The sequence below is a fragment of the Salvelinus alpinus genome, chromosome 5, assembly GCF_045679555.1.
Source record: "Salvelinus alpinus chromosome 5, SLU_Salpinus.1, whole genome shotgun sequence".
Taxonomy (NCBI): domain Eukaryota; kingdom Metazoa; phylum Chordata; class Actinopteri; order Salmoniformes; family Salmonidae; genus Salvelinus; species Salvelinus alpinus.
The window spans coordinates 96,380,402-96,403,452 of record NC_092090.1 but is presented as its reverse complement, the minus strand read 5'-3'; the positions used below and the strand labels follow the sequence as shown (position 1 = coordinate 96,403,452).

Below are 23,051 nucleotides of genomic sequence, written 5' to 3'. Positions count from 1 at the left end.
TACATTAGTGTCTAGTTTGAGAAACAGACGCCTCACAAGTCCTCAACTGGCAACACACACACACACACACACACACACACACACACACACACACACACACACACACACACACACACACACACACACACACACACACACACACACACACACACACACACACACACACACACACACACACACACACACACACACACACACATATATATATATATATATATATATATATGGGTTGATGAATGACCAGTAGGAGGGGCAGACTGAGGTTTACCAAAAGACCAATGGGGAGTTTGTGTGAGTAAAAGTGAAACTGGATAAAGCCTATAAGGACAGGGAGGTAGTCTAATCACAAAGCAGAGCTAATAGCAGGCTAGGAACCATCACACAACAGGGTAAGATAGACTTGTGGAAATCCTTACTTACATAGCATCAATAACAGACAAAATCTACACTTCATACACTTCACTTCTCCAGAAGCTATCCTCACTCACGCACACATATCTTCAGACACACAGCTTGAGTCCAGTCCAGACCCCTGAGTACAGCTCAGGTTATCGGTGACCAGTCATGATGTCTACCGTGGGCATTGCCAAGATCCTCTTCTGTGTTCTGTTCCTCTACAGCTGTTGCCATGGTAAGTCCTCTGTTACTGTTCCTCTACAGCTGTTGCCAAGGGTCAGTCCTCTCAGTTAGTGGACGGCTTGATTATTTTATCATCACGACAGGATGTAGATATGTCTTTGTTAGGGGGTTTATTACTTTACAACAAGATAAACAGATACTCACGAGGCACACACTCACATACACAGACAGACAGACAGACAGACAGACAGACAGACTGACTGACTGACTGACTGACTGACAGACAGACAGACAGACAGACAGACAGACAGACAGACAGACAGACAGACAGACAGACAGACAGACAGACAGACAGACAGACAGACAGACAGACAGACAGACAGACAGACAGAGGTAGACTGACACACACACACTGTAAAAATCTAGTTGATTCAATTAATTATTATTTAGCAACTGGTTCCTGTCTTTTTTTTGTTTACTCAACTTTTCGGTCAAAGTGTTACCTGAACATAACATTTTTAGTTGGCCGAAAATAAGCTCCTATTTGGAAAGGCAGAAAGTAAATTAGGGGCAGGTGCTTCTACACCTGCATTGCTTGCTGTTTGGGGTTTTAGGCTGGGTTTCTGTACAGCACTTTAAGATATCAGCTGATGTATGAAGGGCTATATAAATAGATTTGATTTGATTTGAAATAGTGCTTTTAACATACAACATTTTCAGGTTACATACTTGACACACGTTTACTTTGTGCATGTAACATTAACCTAATAAAAATGAGGTTTGTGCAGTAGGTCTAATACATTATCACATCACATTGGCTATATGCCAGGCTTGACATTATTGCTCTTCTCAGACCATATTATATTTCAAAACTCGAGCTTTGATAACAAAATAGATCTGTTGGTGTAGCACTTGCGAGGCACAGCTGAGCATAAATTTAAATAATTTGCTTTTTTATTTTGCTGGACTGATGGTACCTACATCTGATGGGCATGGTGGCTTCAATGCTGCGTTCAAAGCAACTGGGAACTCGGAAATCTTACGAGCTCCGACTGGGGAAAAAAATCGCTTTTCCAACTCGGAATTCCAAGTTGGGAAATTGGGCCTCTTTGTAGATCTCTGACTTTCCGACCTGAAGATCATGGACCTCATGACTTGACCTCATATTTCCCAGAGTTCCCAGAGTGCCACAAGACAAAAAAGAAAAAAATGTTTGAATCAGGATGTCAGTGATCTTCAACCCGAGTTTTCTACTTGGTATTCCGAGTTGGATGACTTTTTCCGAGTCAGCTCTCCATTTTTTTCAGAGTTCCCAGTTGTCTTAAACTCACTGAAGTCGGAAGTCTGAGATTCCCGAGTTCCAGGTTGTTTTGAACACCGCATTATTCTCAGCGGAGGGAAGGAGAGAACAGCAGAGGGTCCACCTCACACCGTCCTGCTCTCTCCTTCCTTTCATCCGGTGAGACTGACCAGAGAGAGGGGACAACGTCTTCCACCTGATGGCGAAAGTCGAGTCACACCGCATCTGCCTCATGCACAAATTCATGTTGTTCCTATGACCAGAGAAAGTTAAATATCCCTCCCTATTAAAATAGACAGGACGAGCTGCTAATAATAATAAACACAGCGCTATCGATACACTTGGCTACTCATTCATTACAGTGTGAGTGGAAGTAGAGAGAAACATATTTTATGTTTTGTAATAGTGTTGAATCAAACAGTCCTGAACAAAAACTTAAACATGAACACAGCAGCTGTTTGCTGTATTCTTTGACAGTCTCTCTCTTGGTTTTAAACGTTATGAAATCTCATGTAGGCTGGTATCAAACTTTGCTATGGCCGGGGTCGTGGAAGCTGTATGCACGGTTATGTGAGCTATCTGATTGGCCTGTGCAGTAGATTGGGCCAACTAACATGTTTAAATTGTTTAAATTCATTTCGATCGAAAATGTTCAGTCACTAAAAAAGTCTGTGGAACCAGTTACTAAATCATTATTTGTTGAATCAGTTAGATTTTTTTTACAGTAAAGGGCACACACACACACACTAGAAAATACTTTGTCATCATGTGAGCGCCTTTAATAGTCAACTCATGTTATCACCTCTCCCACCAGGAAACTAAATGTTGGCACTCAGTGAATAGAATTCTGTTAACAGAAAAGGAGTGTGTGTGTGTGTGCGCGTGCGCGTGCAAACGTGTGTGAATGAGCTATTACCCAACACTACCATATAGTTTGACCGTCTAGTGTCTGTAGTGTTGTAAAGTTACAGGGGAATTCCCAGCCAGATAAAAGAGATAGACATGCATCATTTAAAAGAGATAGACATGCATCATTTAACTACAGTGTCAAATCAACTCTCGCTATCTCCCTCCACTTCCTGTCCTTGTCCATGTCTCTCTCCTCTCTCCCTCTCTTTCTCCCTCTCACTCACTCACTTTTTTTATTTTTCCCTCTCTGTGTTCGTGTGTGCTCTGCCACATCCACAATAGTGTGTTGGACTGAAATAACCATGATAAATCATTGGACATGGTCCATGACCCTGTTTCCCACAACTAAAACTACATAAAATCCTGAGAAACTCAAGCCATGCCTAGTCAGAGACTCACGGGAAAGGGAATATTACATTTCAGATCTAGTCTTACACAACTTAAAACTGTTTTACTACATTTCTGTTTTGAGATACGCAAAAAAGGGGACACTCAATCACTACCACAAAGACACACATTGGCAAACAGACACCCGCGGGCCCGTACACGCACGCCCGCACACACACACACACACACTAATCTTTGTAATACATGTGGCCTGTTCACCTCAGGTTCCCTCCTCCCCGTTTCCCACATCAGTTTCTTTTCTCTTTCTCACACATCGTTCTTTAACCTCCATCTTTCTATTCCTCCCCTCTCTTTCTGTATTCAATGAAATGCTATCTCGTCTTATTTTCAATGGTTGCACAGGTAAACAATAGTTATTTTCTCACTTTTAGGTGCGATGCATTGTTGCTCTGTCCCAGGAACGGAAATGGTTGAGTTTTCAAAACCAATGGTCAAACTCCCATGATGCGTCAATTGCACCACGTTTGAAACCGTGATGATGCGTCGGTACACTTGTTTATTGCAGGAATGAAGGCCTCATCTGAAGATCTCAAGTCATAGTGGTTTGCTAGTTTCGGAGAAATTCCCCAAACTTTGGTGAGAGATACCAATCTTTGAAATGCGATTGAAATAAAGACAGCCTGGAACATGCCCAGAATGTTTGTGTTGACGCTGAAATCATGTCACAGTGCATTGTGAAGAATCAGGATGGATGTGGCTATGATAAGTGTGCAAAGGCCAGATGGAAGAGATTGCACAAAATAAACATTGTTCGCAAGATAAAAAAATGGTGACAGAGGAGAGAGGGTACATTCTCTATGCAATTTGTTTCACTTTTGGATACAGAAGTTCTGCTGCAAAGCTAATGTTTGCTAGCACCTCTGTCCTACCTAGCTAGCTAGGAAACGTTAGCTAACTAGCTTTAGGTAAAATCTAAAACATATTTTTGAATGTAGAAATTCTGCTAGACGATTTAGCACGAGATAATCTTTGGCATGATATAGTTAGCTAGCGAAGTAGATCATGTTTGCTGGCTAGTTTAGATTAGTACGCTAGCTAGCTAGTTATCTAACCGTTGAACTCAGGTATTGTCTTTAGCTAGGTAGCTGGTAATTTAGCTAGCTGGCATCCTTTGTCAGCACAGTAATACAATTATTTTCCCAATGTATCGTTCTATTAAATTACATTTTGTTCTTACTATGTTTTGTATGTTTGAGGAGATGATATGCTGTTATAAATGTTTGCAAGTCATTCATAAATGTCCAGAATATTTCCACTTTCTTTTAAGATATATTTTTAGAAGTTATAAATATTGATAGGCCTAACTCATGAATAAATGGTCAGTAGGTTTCCACTTTCTTTAAAGGTATATTTTCAGCAGTTATGAATGTTGGTAACTCATTTGTTAATGGTCAGTGGATTACCACTTTAGAATAAGTTATACGTTTAGCACTTATAAATGTTGATAACTCAGTTATAAATGTTTATCACTTTAGGATAAGGTACACTTTTAGCAGTTATACATCATTTATAAATGATTTGAGAGTTCACTCAGAGCGTAGACATACTTAAAGGCAGTATTGGGTACTCATCACTACATACAGTACATGGCAGAAGATTCAACACTTCATTACGGTGACCATTTTACCCCCACGATTCCATGTCACCTTTTAACTTGGCTTCTCCAATACTGGCTCTGATGCCACTGATGGTCATTAGTAGCCTACCAAACTTTCTAACTGCATGGTACTCAGCTCTCTATTGTCCCTCTAATCACTCTGACAACAATGCAAATGCTATCAAACATCAAACACTTCATGAGAGCTCATGAGCTCAGTTTGCGCAATATTTCAATAGGCTATGTCAGACGTTCCCAAACTTCAGTTTCCCAAATATGTCTGTTACATAGGCAAGGAGACACATTTTCTTTTCATTACACAGAAAGTCAAACCAAGTCAATTTTTGTGTACATCCATTGCGAATGACAACAGTTCCTCTCTCAATGCAAAAAATCTTTTCAAATCTTTTCAACCAGTACCGGGCAGATGGTGTTGTGTGGGCCAGCGGTTTACTGATGTCAATGTTGTGAACAGAGTGCCCCATGGTTACGGTGGAGGTATGTTATGAGCAGGCATAAGCTACGGACAACAAACACAATTGCATTTTATCGATGGCAATTTGAATGCACAGAGATACCGTGACGAGATCCTGAGGCCCATTGTTGTGCCATTCATCCGCCGCCATCACCTCATGTTGCAGCATGATAATGCACAGCCCCATGTCGCAAGGATTTGTACATAATTCCTGGAAGCTGAAAATGTCCCAGTTCTTCCATGGCCTGCATACTCGCCAGACTTTTCCCCCATTGAGCATGTTTGGGATGCTCTGGATCGACATGTACAACAATGTGTTCCAGTTTCTGCCAATATCCAACAACTTCGCACAGCCATTGAAGAGTGGGACAACATTCCACAGGCCACAATCAACAGCCTGATCAACTCTATGCGAAGGAGATGTGTTGAGTTGCTTGAGGTAAATGGTGGTAGACGATCCACGCCCCTACTTTAAAAAAAAAAGAATTTTTAACACATGTAACCTCCATTCACTATTCGAGCACAGGCTACAAATATTTTGTTTGTTTGTTTGGGGCCATTCTAAATAAAAAATAATTCAAAATTTATATCAGTATGTAAAGACCAGATTAAATTAATAAGCCATAGTCTGATTGGTGAGATAAGTATTAAGTGCTTGTCAAATCAAATAGTGAATGAGAGACTGGGGAAGTGTCTGCGCAAGGAACAGAGCTCATGCCTTTCATGTTACTTTTCCCGAATCATCATTAGTGTCGAACATGCAGCCTTAGAATGTAATAAAAATCCAAACATATAGCCTGATGTTTGTACTGTATCACAACTAAAAGTTGCATAAAGAACTCCAAATTAAGTATATAGGAGGCAGTGCTGTGTATTCCTGAATGCCAAGGGAAGCCAGCTAGAGTCATGAGAGAAGCCAGCTAGAGTCATGAGAGAGAGGAGGATGGAATTTCTGGGTGAGTCAACATGTTTGTTTCTACTTGCGCAGACACACTCGCACACATACGCATACAGCGCCTTCTGAAAGTATCCAGACCACATTACTTTTCCCACATTTTGTTAGGTTACAGCCTTATTCTAAAACGGATTAAATTGTTTCCCCCCCTCATCAATCTACACAAAATACCCCCATAATGACAAAGGAAAAACTGTCCAATCAATAGAAGTTACCACAAGTGGACTCCAATCAAGTTGTAGAAACATCCCAAGGATAATCAATGGAAACAGTATGCACCTGAGCTCATATTTGTGTCTCTTAGCAAAGGGCCTCAATACTTATGTACCTCTTTGGGATCGGTGTCCCGGTAGCGTGTCACTAGGACAACATCCGGTGAAATTGCAGAGCGAAATTCAAAATACAAAAATCGTAATATTAAACATTCATTTAAATACAAGTGTCTTACATCGTTTAAAAGCTTAACTTCTTGTTAATCCAACCGTGTTGTCAGATTTCAAAAAGGCTTTACGGCGAAAGCATACCATGCGATTTTCTGAGGACAGCGCCCCACATCAAAATACTTTTTCAGACCAGCACAGGCGTCACAAAATCCCAAATAGCGATAAAATAAATCACTCACCTTTGAAGATCTTCCTCTGTTTGCAATACCAAGGGTCCCAGCTACACAATGAATGGTTGTTTTGTTCAATAAAGTCCCTCTATATATCCAAAAAAGTCAGTTTAGTTGGCACCATTGATTTCAGTAATCCATTCGTTCAACATGCATACAAATGAATCCAAAAAGTTACTGGTAAAGTTTGTCCAAACAAGTCAAACAACGTTTCTAATTAATCCTCAGGTACTCTAATATCTAAATAAATTATAAAATTCACTTGCGCAACAAGACTAATGTCCCTCTAATGAGGGACACCTTGGAAAAACTATAACTACTTGTTCATTTTTCAAGAAACAAGCCTGAAACCCTTTCTAAAGACTGTTGACATCTAGTGGAAGCCATAGGAACTGCAATCTGGGTCCTATCTATTTGTTTTTCCCATAGGCTAGCATTGAAATGCCTGTGACCTCAAAAACTAATTTTCCGGATGGATTTTCCTCTGGTTTTCGCCTGCCATATCAGTTCTGTTATACTCACAGACATTATTGTAACAGTTGTAGAAACTTCAGAGTGTGTTCTATCAAATGCTACCAATTATATGCATATCCTAGCTTCTGAGCCTGAGTAACAGGCAGTTTACTTTGGGCACGTCATTCATCCGAACTTCCGAACACTGCCCCCTAGCCTTATATTATGTAAATAAGGTATTTCTGTTTTGAATTTTTAATACATTTACAAAAATGTATTATGGGGTAGTGTGTGTAGATTGCTAAGGATATTTTTTTTATTTCATCCATTTTAGAATAAGGCTGTAATGTAAAAAAGCTGTGGTTGAATTTATTCTGCCAATGTGTCTTCTTCTTGTCTCGACCCGTAGACCTAACTAGTGTAGCCCACAGCCATATTGATAGCCAGATCAGGACCTAACATAAGGACAACTCAGAGTATGCTATTCTGTTCTTCTGAAATAGACTACATTTTCCTCATATCTGTCACGCACTGACCTTAGAGATCCTTTTTATGTCTCTTTTTTGGTTGGTCAGGGCGTGAGTTGGGGTGGGCATTCTATGTCTGGTGTTCTATGTTGTCTATTTCTTTGTGTTTGGCCGTGTGTGGTTCTCAATCAGAGGCAGCTGTCTATCGTTGTCTCTGATTGAGAACCATACTTAGGTAGCCTGTTCCCACCTGTGTTTGTGGGTAGTTGTTTTCTGTCTCTGTGTCTGCACCAGACAGAACTGTTTCGTGTTGGTCTATTTTAGTTATTTTGTCTTAGTGTTCTGAGTTAAAATAAATATTAACATGGACACTTACCACACTGCGTTTTGGTCCACTCCTTCTCCCGACGACGTTCGTTACAGAACTACCCACCACCAAAAGAGGACCAAGCAGAGTGTAATGGACTCCTGGACATGGGAGGAAATATTTGACGGCAAGGGACCCTGGGCACAGCCGGGAGAGTATCGCCGTCCGAAAGAGGAGCTGGAGGCAGCTAGAGCGGAGCGGCGACACTACGAGGAATTGGCTCGAGAACGTGCACGAGAGGCAGCCCCAGATTTTTTTTGGGGGGGGAAACACGGGGAGATTGGCGGAGTCAGGTAGGAGACCTCAGCCAACTCCCCGTGCTTACCGTGGCGAGAGAGTGACCGGGCAGGCACCGTGTTATGCGGTGAAGCGCACGGTGTTCCCAGTGCGCACGCATAGCCCGGTGCGCTACATTGCAGCTCCTCGAATCGGCCGGGCTAGAGTGGGCATCGAGCCAGGAGGGATGATGCCGGCTCAGCGCATCTGGTCTCCAGTGCGTCTCCTCGGCCTGGGTTATACGGCACCAGCCCTACGCACGGTGTCCCCGGTTCGCCAGCACAGCCCAGTGCGGCCTTTTCCAGCTCCCCGCACTTGCCAGGCTACAAGGGGTATCCAGCCAGGACGAGTTGTGCTAGCTCTGCGCTCGAGACCGCCAGTGCGCCTCCACGGCCCAGTGCATCCGGTGCCTCGGCCAAGGACAAGGCCTCCTGCATGTCTCCCCAGCCTGGTGAGTCCTGTGCCTGTGCTAAGCCCTAACCCTCCTGCATGTCTCCCCAGCCTGGTGAGTCCTGTGCCTGCTCCCAGAGCCAGGCCTCCTGTGTGTCTCTCCACTCCAGTGATGATCCATGGCAAGAAGCCTCCAGTGATGATCCATGGCACAAAGCCTCCAGTAATGATCCATGGCAAGAAGCCTCCAGTGATGATCCATGGCAAGAAGCCTCCAGTGATGATCCATGGCACGAAGCCTCCAGTGATGATCCATGGCACGAAGCCTCCAGTGATGATCCATGGCAAGAGGCCTCCAGTGATGATCCATGGCACGAAGCCTCCAGTGATGATCCATGGCACGAAGCCTCCAGTGATGATCCATGGCACGAAGCCTCCAGTGAGGATCCAAGGCACGAAACCTCCAGTGAGGAGTTATGGCACGAGGCCTCCAACGAAGGCCGTTAGTCCGGAGCCTCCAGCGACGCCCTCTAGTCCGGAGCCTCCAGCGTCGCCCTCTAGTCCGGAGCCTCCAGTAACACCCTCTAGTCCGAAGCCTCCAGCGACGCCCTCTAGTCCGGAGCCTCCAGCGAAGGGCTTCAGTCCAGAGCTGCCAGAGTCTCCCTCCTGTCCGGAGCAGCCAGAGTCTCCCTCCTGTCCGGAGCAGCCAGAGTCTCCCTCCTGTCCGGAGCAGCCAGAGTCTCCCTCCTGTCCGGAGCAGCCAGAGTCTCCCTCCTGTCCAGAGCAGCCAGAGTCTCCCTCCTGTCCGGAGCTGCCAGAGTGGCCCTCCTGTCCGGAGCTGCCAGTGTCTCCCTCCTGTCCGGAGCTGCCAGAGTGGCCCTCCTGTCCGGAGCTGCCAGAGTCTCCCTCCTGTCCGGAGCTGCCAGAGTCTCCCTCCTGTCCGGAGCTGCCAGAGTCTCCCTCCTGTCCGGAGCTGCCAGAGTCTCCCTCCTGTCCGGAGCTGCCAGTGTCTCCCTCCTGTCCGGAGCTGCCAGAGTCTCCCTCCTGTCCGGAGCTGCCAGAGTCTCCCTCCTGTCCGGAGCTGCCAGTGTCTCCCTCCTGTCCGGAGCTGCCAGAGTGGCCCTCCTGTCCGGAGCTGCCAGTGTCTCCCTCCTGTCCGGAGCTGCCAGAGTGGCCCTCCTGTCCGGAGCTGCCAGAGTCGCCCTCCTGTCTGGGGCCCGCTGCTAGGGTCCCCAGTCCGGGGTTGGTGGCGAGGGTCCCCGCTCTAGAGGCGCCACCTAAGTGGGCCAAGCCAGAGGTGGAGCGGGGTCTACGTCCCGCACCAGAGCCGCCACCGCGGTGAAATGCCCACCCAGACCCTCCCCTATAGGTTCAGGTTTTGCGGCCGGAGTCCACACCTTTGGGGGGGGGGGGTAGGGTACTGTCACGCCCTGACCTTAGAGATCCTTTTTATGTCTCTATTTTGGTTGGTCAGGGCGTGAGTTGGGGTGGGCATTCTATGTCTGGTGTTCTATGTTGTCTATTTCTTTGTGTTTGGCCGTGTGTGGTTCTCAATCAGAGGCAGCTGTCTATCGTTGTCTCTGATTGAGAACCATACTTAGGTAGCCTGTTCCCACCTGTGTTTGTGGGTAGTTGTTTTCTGTCTCTGTGTCTGCACCAGACAGAACTGTTTCGTGTTGGTCTATTTTAGTTATTTTGTTTTAGTGTTCTGAGTTAAAATAAATGTTAACATGGACACTTACCACGCTGCGTTTTGGTCCACTCCTTCTCCCGACGACGTTCGTTACAATATCATGTTTCTTTAGACCTGTCTAAAATAAATAATGGATTTATTGTGAAGGTGTAGGTTATATTAAATGGATTTATTAGACTTTTTAAAATGTAGATGTTCTAAAGGTCTGCATCAGTGGCTTGTAGGCTGCGTGGAAGGCAGGAGATGCTAAACATGTTTACGTTAACTAATGATCAATTACAATGAGACCGGCAGTTATTTGCATGAAAATCACAGGCTGACAAAATGTCACGACTGCCATAGCCCTAGGTATCAATAACAAGGATGCCTCCTCCGTTGTTTCACCATCCAGTGATATTACGGTTACCATTTCACACCAGAGCGTTCACCATACTTGGACTATTACAGAGAAGTGGTACGTGTGTTGATATAATCTGGTAAGGAATTAGGAATGACGATTGAATAGTGTCCTGGATGTAGACGCATCATGAAAACCAAGCTCTTCTGTTCCTGGGACAGAGCACCAATTACATCACACCTAAAAGTGAGAAAATCACAATCGTTCAACTGTGCAACTATTGACAATAAGGATGAATGATGATACATAAGGCTTCAATATTATAAGCGTTTGTAAGTGCATTTATAAATGGTTAGTAGCTGGACGTAAATATTGGCTTACTATTTGGCAAACACTGACCAGTTATTGAACTATTTTTACCAAAGATTTATAACCATTTATTAATGGTTTATAATGCATTTACAAATGATTAAATAATCGTTTTTTTATTTTTATAATAACCCCTTTACAAATGAAATCTTATTTTTTTTAAATTTACCCATTATTTGTTGTTGAGGCAATTATCTGCTGACTGTTTGATTGTTTTAAACTTTTATTTTGAAGGTTCAATGTTTTTTTTTTATACCTTCTCTTTCTCTCTTCTCTCAGTGATTCAGGGCCAGATGGTGATGGACTGCTGTCTGTCGGTCAGTCAGAGAGAGATCCCTAGACACGTTGTCATAGGTTACCAGCCTCAGGTCAGAGGTCAAGGCTGCTCCATCGGCGCTGTGGTGTAAGTGAAAAACTTGTATTTCATTGGTTTGGATTTACAACGACCACCCACTGTGGAGTTGAGAGGATTGTATAGGTATTACTGCATTGTCGGAACTAGAAGCACAAGCATTTCGCTACACTCGCATTAACATCTGCTAACCATGTGTATGTGACAAATACAATTTGATATGGTATAAGAAATATGGTGAAAACTCCACATGCCTTATAAGAAAGCAAGGCTGGGCTGTTATTATACTTAACAAAAACATAAATGCAACACGGAACAATTTCAAAGATTTTACTGAGTTACAGTTCATAGAAGGAAACCAGTCAATTGAAATAAATTTATTAGGCCCTAATCTATGGATTTCACATGACTGGGCAGGGGCGCAGCCTTGGGCGGGCCTATGAGGGCATAGGCCCACCCACTTAGGAGCCTGGTACAGCCAATCAGAATGAGTTTTTCCCCACAAAAGGGCTTAATTACAGACAGAAATACTTCTCAGCACCCCCCTCCCCCTCCTCAGACAATCCCACAGGTGAAGAAGCCGGATTTGGAGGTCTTGGGCTGGTATGGTTACACGTGGTCTGCGATGGTGAGGCTGGTTGGATGTACTGCGAAATTCTCTAAAATTACATTGGAGGAGGCTTATGGTAGAGAAATTAACATTCAATTCTCTGGCAACTGCTCTGTTGAACATTACTGCAGTCAACATGCCAATTGGACGCTCCCTCAAAACTTGAGAGATCTGTGGCATTGTGTTGTGTGACAAAACTGCACATTTTAAAGTGGCCTTTTATTGTCCCCAGCACAAGGTGCACCTACGTAATGATACTGCTGTTTAATCAGCTTATTGATGGATTATCTTGGCAAAGGAGAAATGCTTACTAACAGGAATATAAACAAATTTGAGAGAAATATTACTGGATTGGTCATTGTTTTATCGTCATGGTGATGGAAAGACTACAGGTACAAACCTAGATGACCAGACTACAGTTGAAGTCAGGAGTTAACATACACCTTAGCCAAATACATTTAAACTCAGTTTTTCACAATTTCTGACATTTAATCCTAGTAAAAATTCGTTCGGATAGCTTTTCCCCCTTAATAAATAAAATGATCACTTAAAAACTGCATTTTGTGTTTTCTTGGGTTATCTTTGTGTAATATTAAAATTTGTTTGATGATATGAAACATTTAAGTGTGACAAATGTGCAAAAAAAAAAGAAATCAGGAAGGGGGGAAATACTTTTTTCACAGCACTGTAGATACCTTTGTACCTGAAATTGCTCCCAAGGATGAACCAGACTTGTGGAGGTCTACAACTTTTACTCTGAGGTCTTGGCTGATTTGATTTGATTTTCCCATGATGTCAAGCAAAGAGGCACTGAGTTTGAAGGTAGGCCTTGAAATACATCCATAGGTACACCTCCAATTGACTCAAATTATGATAATTATCCTATCAGAAGCTTCTAAAGCCATGACATCATTTTCTGAAATTTTCCAATCTGTTTAAATGCACATTCAACTTAGTGTATGTAAACTTCTGACCCACTGGAATTGTGATACAGTGAATTATAAGTGAAATAATCTGTCTGTAAACAATTGTGGGAAAAATGACTTGTTTCATGCACAAAGTAGATGTCCTAACCGACTTGCCAAAACTATAATTTGTTTTTGTTGACTTCACCCTAAGTGTATGTAAACTTCCGACATCAACTGTATGTACAATACAGTAATGCACATTTACATTAAGTGGTTTGTAAGCAGTGGCGGTCTGTGAGGGAGGACAATTATTTTTCCATGAGCATGACCTTATTTCGAATACAGCCTATTAGATGACTCTCATTCATTTTCCATTCACCCAGTTCAATGTAACAGTGATAGGTTTAAGCTACTATACCCATCATGAGGTTGCTACAACCTAGCCGCTGTGGCAATAAAAATAATGTTTACCTTGACTTGGTAGAGTTCCAGTGTTGTGTTGGATAGTCATAGCCAGCTAGCTAACATAGCATCCCTCTGTTTGTGCAGGGTGTTTGAGTAGGAAAAACTAGCTACATTCTCTACATTCTCTAGCTAAGTAAGTGAAACTGAAGTGGGGGAAAAAATGACAAAATATCTCTCTCTCTCTTTCTCTCTCTTAATTCTCCTTCATTTTGGAAGATATTAATTTGTTCAAAACTGTTCAACTATTGTCTTTCATTCTCTTTGAGTCAACTAGCTAGCTGTAGCTTGTGCTTTCAGTACTAGATTCATTCTCTGATCCTTTGATTGGGTGGACAACTTGTATGTTCATGCTGCAAGACCTTTGATAGCTTGGAAGACGTTCTCCGGAAGTTGCCTTAATTACTGTGTAAGTCTATGGATGGGGGTGAGAACCATGAGCCTCCTAGATTTTGTATTGAAGTCAATGTACCCAGAGGAGGACGGAAGCTCGCTGTCCTCCGGCTACACAATAGTGCTACCCCACAGAGTTCTGTTGATGCTACTGTAGACTTTAATTTCAAAATAGTGTGTTTTAATCAATTATATGGTGAAATGTGATTATATTTAGGATAGTTTCATCTACAAAGGAAAACTTTTAAAATGTTTTACTTTTTTTTTTAATGAAATACTGCACAAAAAGTGGTTGTTTTCCATATTATTTGATCAAGAAATATATTTAATTTGATGTAGATGTCTTGTGTCTTTGCTCATAAACTTTGCACCTTTTGATGTAAATGTTTGACGACAGGGTTTTGTTCTTTCTGGGTCCCATTAGAATGACATCACAGAGAAAGAGACAGGGTTTTGTTCTTTCTGGATAGCATTAGAATGACATCACAGAGAAAGGGGCACGGTTTTGTTCTTTCTGGATCCCATTAGAATGACATCACCGAGAAAGAGACAGGGTTTTGTTCTTTCTGGATAGCATTAGAATGACATCACAGAGAAAGGGGCAGGGTTTTGTTCTTTCTGGATCCCATTAGAATGACATCACAGAGAAAGAGACAGGGTTTTGTTCTTTCTGGATTCCATTAGAATGACATCACAGAGAAAGAGACAGGGTTTTGTTCTTTCTGGATTCCATTAGAATGACATCACAGAGAAAGGGACAGGGTTTTGTCCTTTCTGGATTCCATTAGAATGACATCACAGAGAAAGGGGCAGGGTTTTGTTCTTTCTGGATTCCATTAGGATGACATCACAGAGAAAGGGGCAGGGTTTTGTTCTTTCTGGATTACATTAGAATGACATCACAGAGAAAGGGGCAGGGTTTTGTTCTTTCTGGATTCCATTAGGATGACATCACAGAGAAAGGGGCAGGGTTTTGTTCTTTCTGGATTCCATTAGAATGACATCACAGAGAAAGGGGCAGGGTTTTGTTCTTTCTGGATTCCATTAGAATGACATCACAGAGAAAGGGGCAGGGCTTTGTTCTTTCTGGATGCCATTAGAATGACAATAGCAGAGAAAGGGACAGGGCAACCAACAACTCTTACAATTACAACTATTAAATCCTGCAAGATACTGTTCTTAATTATACAGCTACCATTTTTTGTCGAAGCAGAGATGATGGAAAACAGTTTTTGCCCATGCTACAGACATCTATATCGGTCCGCTAATACTAGTAAAGGCCCAGTGGACTACTTTTGTGAAAATATACATTTTTCTAAAAATATATATATTTTTTTAATTCTGATTTTTCAGGAGCACCCCTACTTCCCACGGCTATGTACTGCCACTGCCAGTAGCAGGAGTTTGATCCCAGCATATGCCTTACTCTCCATACCTCCCTGTAACCTGTCTCCCCTCTCATTCCTTACTCTCCATACCTCCCTGTAACCTGTCTCCCCTCTCATTCCTTACTCTCCATACCTCCCTGTAACCTGTCTCCCCTCTCATTCCTTACTCTCCATACCTCCCTGTAACCTGTCTCCCCTCTCATTCCTTACTCTCTGTACCTCCCTGTAACCTGTCTCCCCTCTCATTCCTTACTCTCTGTAACTCCTTGTAACTTGTCTCCCCTCTCATTCCTTACTCTCTGTACCTCCCTGTAACCTGTCTCCCCTCTCATTCCTTACTCTCTGTACCTCCCTGTAACCTGTCTCCCCTCTCATTCCTTACTCTCTGTACTTCCCTGTAACCTGTCTCCCCTCTCATTCCTTACTCTCTGTACCTCCCTGTAACCTGTCTCCCCTCTCATTCTTACTCTCCATACCTCCCTGTAACCTGTCTCCCCTCTCATTCCTTACTCTCTGTACCTCCCTGTAACCTGTCTCCCCTCTCATTCCTTACTCTCTGTAACTCCTTGTAACTTGTCTCCCCTCTCATTCCTTACTCTCTGTACCTCCCTGTAACCTGTCTCCCCTCTCATTCCTTACTCTCTATGCCTCCCTGTAACCTGTCTCCCCTCTCATTCTTACTCTCTATACCTCCATGTAACCTGTCTCCCCTCTCATTCCTTACTCTCTATGCCTCCCTGTAACCTGTCTCCCCTCTCATTCTTACTCTCTATACCTCCCTGTAACCTGTCTCCCCTCTCATTCTTACTCTCTATACCTCCCTGTAACCTGTCTCCCCTCTCATTCCTTACTCTCTATACCTCCCTGTAACCTGTCTCCCCTCTCATTCTTACTCTCTATATCTCCATGTAACCTGTCTCCCCTCTCATTCTTACTCTCTATGCCTCCCTGTAACCCGTCTCCCCTCTCATTCCTTACTCTCTATGCCTCCCTGTAACCTGTCTCCCCTCTCATTCCTTACTCTCTATACCTCCATGTAACCTGTCTCCCCTCTCATTCTTACTCTCTATACCTCCATGTAACCTGTCTCCCCTCTCATTCTTACTCTCTATGCCTCCCTGTAACCCGTCTCCCCTCTCATTCCTTACTCTCTATACCTCCATGTAACCTGTCTCCCCTCTCATTCTTACTCTCTATACCTCCATGTAACCTGTCTCCCCTCTCATTCTTACTCTCTATGCCTCCCTGTAACCTGTCTCCCCTCTCATTCCTTACTCTCTATACCTCCATGTAACCTGTCTCCCCTCTCATTCTTACTCTCTATACCTCCATGTAACCTGTCTCCCCTCTCATTCTTACTCTCTATACCTCCATGTAACCTGTCTCCCCTCTCATTCCTTACTCTCCATATCTCCATGTAACCTGTCTCCCCTCTCATTCTTACTCTCTATACCTCCATGTAACCTGTCTCCCCTCTCATTCCTTACTCTCTATACCTCCATGTAACCTGTCTCCCCTCTCATTCTTACTCTCTATACCTCCATGTAACCTGTCTCCCCTCTCATTCTTACTCTCTATACCTCCATGTAACCTGTCTCCCCTCTCATTCCTTACTCTCCATATCTCCATGTAACCTGTCTCCCCTCTCATTCTTACTCTCTATATCTCCATGTAACCTGTCTCCCCTCTCATTCCTTACTCTCTATACCTCCTTGTAACCTGTCTCCCCTCTCATTCCTTACTCTCTATATCTCCATGTAACCTGTCTCCCCTCTCATTCCTTACTCTCTATACCTCCCTGTAACTTGTCTCCCCTCTCATTCCTTACTCTCTATACCTCCTTGTAACCTGTCTCCCCTCTCATTCCTTACTCTCTATATCTCCATGTAACCTGTCTCCCCTCTCATTCCTTACTCTCTATACCTCCCTGTAACCTGTCTCCCCTCTCATTCCTTACTCTCTATACCTCCCTGTAACCTGTCTCCCCTCTCATTCCTTACTCTCTATACCTCCCTGTAACCTGTCTCCCCTCTCATTCCTTACTCTCTGTACCTCCCTGTAACCTGTCTCCCCTCTCATTCCTGACTCTCCGTACCTCCTTGTAACCTGTCTCCCCTATCATTCCTTACTGCAGCTTCACTACCAGGAGGGGACTCAAGCTGTGTGCTCCCACTGACCCCACCTGGGTTACAGACCTGATGAATTTCATGGACCGCCTCATCAAGAAATGTCACGAAACCAACTTCAAGGTACCGTCCTTACAAGCAATGTGTATGTAGATTACATAGATTACAGTGTACAGTAGATATAGTACTGTGTAGATTACATACCCGGAATATCTGCATTGTGACCCGCCACCCGCCACCCGCAAATCCCCTCCTTTACGCTTCTGCTACTCTCTGTTTATCATATATGCATAGTCACGTACATACTACCTCAATTAGCTCGACTAACCGGTGCCTGTATATAGCCTCGCTACTGTTATTTTTCACTGTCTTTTTACTGTTGCATTTATTTCTTTACTTATCTATTGTCCACCTAATACAGTATTTTTTACTTTAAAATTGCACCGTTGGTTAGAGCCTGTAAGTAAGCATTTCACTGTAAGGTCTACTACACCTGTTGTATTCAGCATTTCATTGTAAGGTCTACTACACCTGTTGTATTCAGCATTTCACTGTAAGGTCTACACCTGTTGTATTCAGCATTTCACTGTAAGGTCTACTACACCTGTTGTATTCGGCGCACGTGACAAATAAACTTCGATTTGACATAGATTGCAGTATATAGTAGCCGTCTTCATCGACCTGGCCAAGGCTTTCGAATCTGTCAATCACCGTATTCTTATCGGCAGACTCAACAGCCTTGGTTTCTCAAATGACTGCCTCGCCTGATTCACCAACTACTTCTCAGACAGAGTTCAGTGAGCCAAATCGGAGGGCCTGTTGTCCGGACCTCTGGCAGTCTCTATGGGGGTACCACAGGGTTCAATTCTCTGGCCGACTCTTTTCTCTGTATATATCACCGATGTCGCTCTTGCTGCTGGTGATTCCCTGATCCACCTCTTGGCAGACGACACCATTCTGTATACATCTAGCCCTTCTTTGGACACTGTGTTAACTAACCTCCAAACGAGCTTCAATGCCATACAACACTCCTTCCGTGGCCTCCAACTGCTCTTAAACGCTAGTAAAACCAAATGCATGCTTTTCAACCGTTAGCTGCCCGCACCTGCCCGCCCGTCCAGCATCACTACTCTGGACGATTCTGACATAGAATATGTCGACAACTACAAATACCTAGGTGTCTGGCTAGACTGTAAACTCTCCTTCCAGACTCATATTAAACATCTCCAATCCAAAATTAAATCTAGAATCGGCTTCTTATTTCACAACAAAGCCTCCTTCACTCATGCTGCCAAACATACCCTCATAAAACTGACTATCCTACCGATCCTCGACTTCGGCGATGTCATTTACAAAATAGCTTCCAATACTCTACTCAGCCAACTGGATGCAGTCTATCACAGTGCCATCCGTTTTGTCACCAAAGCCCCTTATACCACCCACCACTGCGACCTGTATGCTCTATCGGCTGGCCCTCGCTACATATTCGTTGCCAGACCCACTGGCTCCAGGTCATCTATAAGTCTTTGCTGGGTAAAGCGCCGCCTTATCTTAGCTCACTGGTCACGATAACAACACCCACCCGTAGCACGCGCTCCAGCAGGTATATCTCACTGGTCATCCCCAAAGCCAACACCTGCTTTGGCTGCCTTTCCTTCCAGTTCCCTTCTGCCAATGACTGGAACGAATTGCAAAAATCTCTGAAGCTGGAGACTTATATTTCCCTCACTAACTTTAAACATCAGCTATCTGAGCAGCTAACCAATCGCGCTGCAGCTGTACATAGCCCATCTGTAAATAGCCCACCCAATCTACCTACCTCATCCCCATATTGTTTTTATTTACTTTTCTGCTCTTTTGCACACCAGTATTACTACTTGCACATCATCATCTGCTCATCTATCACTCCAGTGTTAATTTGCTAAACTGTAATTACTTTGCTACTATGGCCTATTTATTACCTTACCTCCTCACGCCATTTGCACACACTGTATATAGACTTTCTTTTTTTTCTTCTATTGTGTTATTGACTGTACGCTTGTTTATTCCATGTGTAACTCTGTGTTGTTGTTTGTGTCGCACTGCTTTGCTTTATCTTGGCCAGGTTGCAGTTGTAAATGAGAACTTGTTCTCAACTAGCTTACCTGGTTAAATAATGGTTAAATAAAATAATAAATAAATAAAATATAGTACTGGGTATATTACATAGATTACAGTATATAGTACTGGGTAGATTACATAGATTACAGTATATAGTAGATATAGTACTGGGTAGATAACATATATTACAGTATATAGTAGATATAGTACTAGGTAGATAACATAGATTACAGTATATAGTACTGGGAAGATTACATAGATTACAGTATATAGTACTGGGTAGATTACATAGATTACAGTATATAGTAGATATAGTACTGGGTAGATAACATAGATTACAGTATATCGTAGATATAGTACTAGGTAGATAACATAGATTACAGTATATAGTACTGGGAAGATTACATAGATTACAGTATATAGTACTGGGTAGATAACATAGATTACAGTATGTATTAGATATAGTACTGGGTAGATAACATAGACTATAGTATATAGTAGATATAGTACTGGGTATAATACGTAGATTACAGTATATAGTACTGGGTAGATTACATAGACTACAGTATATAGTAGATATGGTACTGGGTAGATTACATAGATTACAGTAAGTAGTAGATATAGTACTGGGTAGATTACATAGACTACAGTATATAGTAGATATAGTACTGGGTAGATTACATAGATTATAGTATATAGTAGATATAGTACTGGGTAGATAACATAGATTACAGTATATAGTACTGGGAAGATTACATAGATTATAGTATGTAGTAGATATAGTACTGGGTAGATAACATAGATTACAGTATATAGTAGATATAGTACTGGGTAGATTACATAGACTACAGTATATAGTAGATATAGTACTGGGTAGATTACATAGACTACAGTATATAGTACTGGGTAGATTACATAGACTACAGTATATAGTAGATATAGTACTGGGTAGATTACATAGATTATAGTATATAGTAGATATAGTACTGGGTAGATTACATAGATTGCAGGATATAGTACTGGGTAGATTACATAGATTGCAGTATATAGTAGGTATAGTACTGGGTAGATAACATGCTAAATTAGTCCGAATTATGATTTGGCGGTTGGCTTAATCTCTTGCAAATCCTCCAGGTGTTTTTAGCTGCAAGCATTGATCCATTGAACAACAATGGTGTTGAGTGTTGAGTCACAAAACGAGGAAGTAAAAATAAAAAAACGATGTGATTCAGCAGTTACTAAACCACTAAACTCTGGAATTCAAAAGAAACGTACTTTAGCTAGTGACCTAACGCTATGTGTGTCTGTGTGTTTGCAGGCTAAACACTGTAAGAAGCTGAAGCACAAGACTCCCTAAGGTCCCTGTCGGAGCCCCTCCTACCACCACCACCTCCACCCCCATCTCCCGGTCAAAACAACCTCCACCCCCATCTCCCGGTCAAAACAACCTCCACCCCCATCTCCCGGTCAAAACCACCTCCACCCCCATCTCCCGGTCAAAACCACCATGACAGAGCCTGAGAAGAACCTTCCAAGTGGGTGAAGAACAGGGTGGGAGAAGTAAAACAACAACAAAAAAGACTAATGTGATTCCTCTTACCACTAATGCACTTTTTAAGTTTCCTTCTGTCTTCAGTCTTTAGTTTATACAACTGACCGTCTTGCTTAAGATACCATGCTGTTTCTCAGTGGCACTTTCACGTAGAAGACGTTTTTATTGTTATTTTTATGTGACAAAATATTGAATGATAATATTCCAAAAAGAGTAGACCCTTGACCCCAAATTTGAACTGGCCCTTAAAGCACTAGTCTGGGATTTGAAAAGCAACAAAATGGCAGAAGTAATTGAAATGACCAGATTCCTAGATCCCAGACTAATTTTGTCATCAAATACAAATTTATTTGTCACATGCTTCATGAACAACAGCTGTATTCTAACAGTGAAATGCTTACTTACATGTCATTTTCCAACAATATAGGGTTAGAGAGAAAGATACTAAAATATATAATATAAAATCAGAATCGGAAATCAGAATAAATCAGGGGTCAGAGGTCAAGGGTCGAGGTCCTGGCAGCTGGTTAGAACACCCATTTGCCTAATCTATACGTACATCTCAGAGAATTCAATATTTCATATCATTTGTGAACCTACAATGTATTTGACAAATTCTTATTTTTTCATGGACCTTTTGTTTTTTCAATAAAGACTTTGCCAAATCAATATTCTGAGTGAACGTATTGCTGTATATTTAGAGGACGATAGCGTATGGGCCGGTTTCCCGGACACAGATTAAACTCATGGGCCCAAATCTGTAAACAACAAGTAGTATAACTATTCTCCACTAGAGGGGACAAGCTAGATTACTATTATTTTATTTAACTAGGCAAGTCATTTAAGAACAAATTCTTATTTACAAAGACGGCCTACCAGGGAACAGTGGATTAACTGTTTTGTTCAGGGGCAGAACAATAGATTTTTACCTTGTCAGTTTGGAGGATTTGATCCTGCAACCTCCTGGTTACTGGTCCAACACTCTAACCACTAGGCTACCTGAAGCAACGCAAGTGGCTATTTTTAGCCTGCCGCTGCAAAGGATATTAGATATGCCTGACGAGATACTGGAGGGGGAATCAGAAGAGCCTAAACCAAATAACCACAATTAACCTCTCCACCCTGACTGTCTGTGAGTCAGTACGTAGTGAGGGTTTCCCCTGAAAGGTGGTTGGCTAACCAACAGTATTTATAGCAGAGATGTGTGAGAGTTTTAGGAAACGGGAGATCACTGCAGTATTCAGCAAGGGCTTCTCCTGGGCTGGCTGGCAGTACGTATTTATGGTTCTACCATCCATAGGAAACAGGAAGAGGATCCCCACAGTAGATACGTTTTTAGGATCAGGCCTCTGATGTAATACATACCCAACAACACAAACACGACACATACTCAACAATGCACGTCATCAATCAATCAATCAATCAAATGTATTTATTAAGCCCTTTTTACATCAGCCGATGTCACAAAGTGCTGTACAGAAACCCAGCCGAAAACCTCAAACAGCAAGCAATGCAGATGTAGAAGCACGTGAGTGCGATGCATGCTGAACTCGGAATGAGAGAGAGCTCGGTTTCTGGAAAATAGTTTACTAACCTACCTGTTTAATTTGGATCCCGTGATGCAGTTATTCTCAGTTGCTGAGACCGCTACTATCTGTCCCGGGATACTGCTAAACCGTAAAGTCTGAAGAGGTGCTGCTTGGTGAAGCAGCTAGCCTAGCTGCTAGTTATCAAGCTAGCCAGGTTTCCTTGACAGTTTGAACACAGTCCGCAATGCAATTAGCCCTTGTGTCCCAGGCTTGTGGCTGTTTAAATATACTGCTACACAAACAAGTCCTATAAGCATGGTTGGTTCCTGCATGAGACTGACTGATACCACACCAGGCTTCTTACCTTGAAACTGAGATACTCCTTTTGGTTCCCAGAGCAATGTTCTGGATGTACTGACAAATTGCTTATCAGTGATAGTGTG

The 23,051-nt window shown here is 42.7% G+C and overlaps 1 protein-coding gene across 3 annotated transcripts; it reads left to right on the top strand.

Moving 5' to 3' along the window:
• Positions 1-257: 257 nt before the first annotated feature.
• On the top strand, positions 258-21,748 carry ccl19a.1 (chemokine (C-C motif) ligand 19a, tandem duplicate 1). 3 transcript variants are annotated; one of them, XM_071404293.1, is made up of 5 exons: positions 258-389; positions 505-631; positions 11,468-11,591; positions 17,436-17,550; positions 20,846-21,748. In XM_071404293.1, the coding sequence occupies exons 2-5, from the start codon at positions 565-567 to the stop codon at positions 20,882-20,884; spliced, it is 345 nt and encodes a 114-aa protein (XP_071260394.1). In that variant the 5' UTR covers positions 258-389; positions 505-564; the 3' UTR covers positions 20,885-21,748. The 3 variants fall into 3 exon arrangements, 2 of the variants coding, with proteins under 2 accessions (XP_071260394.1, XP_071260395.1); XR_011675252.1 differs by having other exon boundaries at positions 342-631; positions 20,846-20,946; positions 21,034-21,180; XM_071404294.1 differs by having other exon boundaries at positions 330-631.
• Positions 21,749-23,051: the final 1,303 nt, after the last annotated feature.

Bases quoted from the DNA above. Each gene is read 5' to 3' on its own strand.
- ccl19a.1 (XM_071404293.1), top strand. From the start codon at position 565: ATGATGTCTACCGTGGGCATTGCCAAGATCCTCTTCTGTGTTCTGTTC. The intron at 632-11,467 runs GTAAGTCCTCTG...CTCTTCTCTCAG, and splicing joins CCTCTACAGCTGTTGCCATG to TGATTCAGGGCCAGATGGTG. The intron at 17,551-20,845 runs GTACCGTCCTTA...GTGTGTTTGCAG, and splicing joins GTCACGAAACCAACTTCAAG to GCTAAACACTGTAAGAAGCT.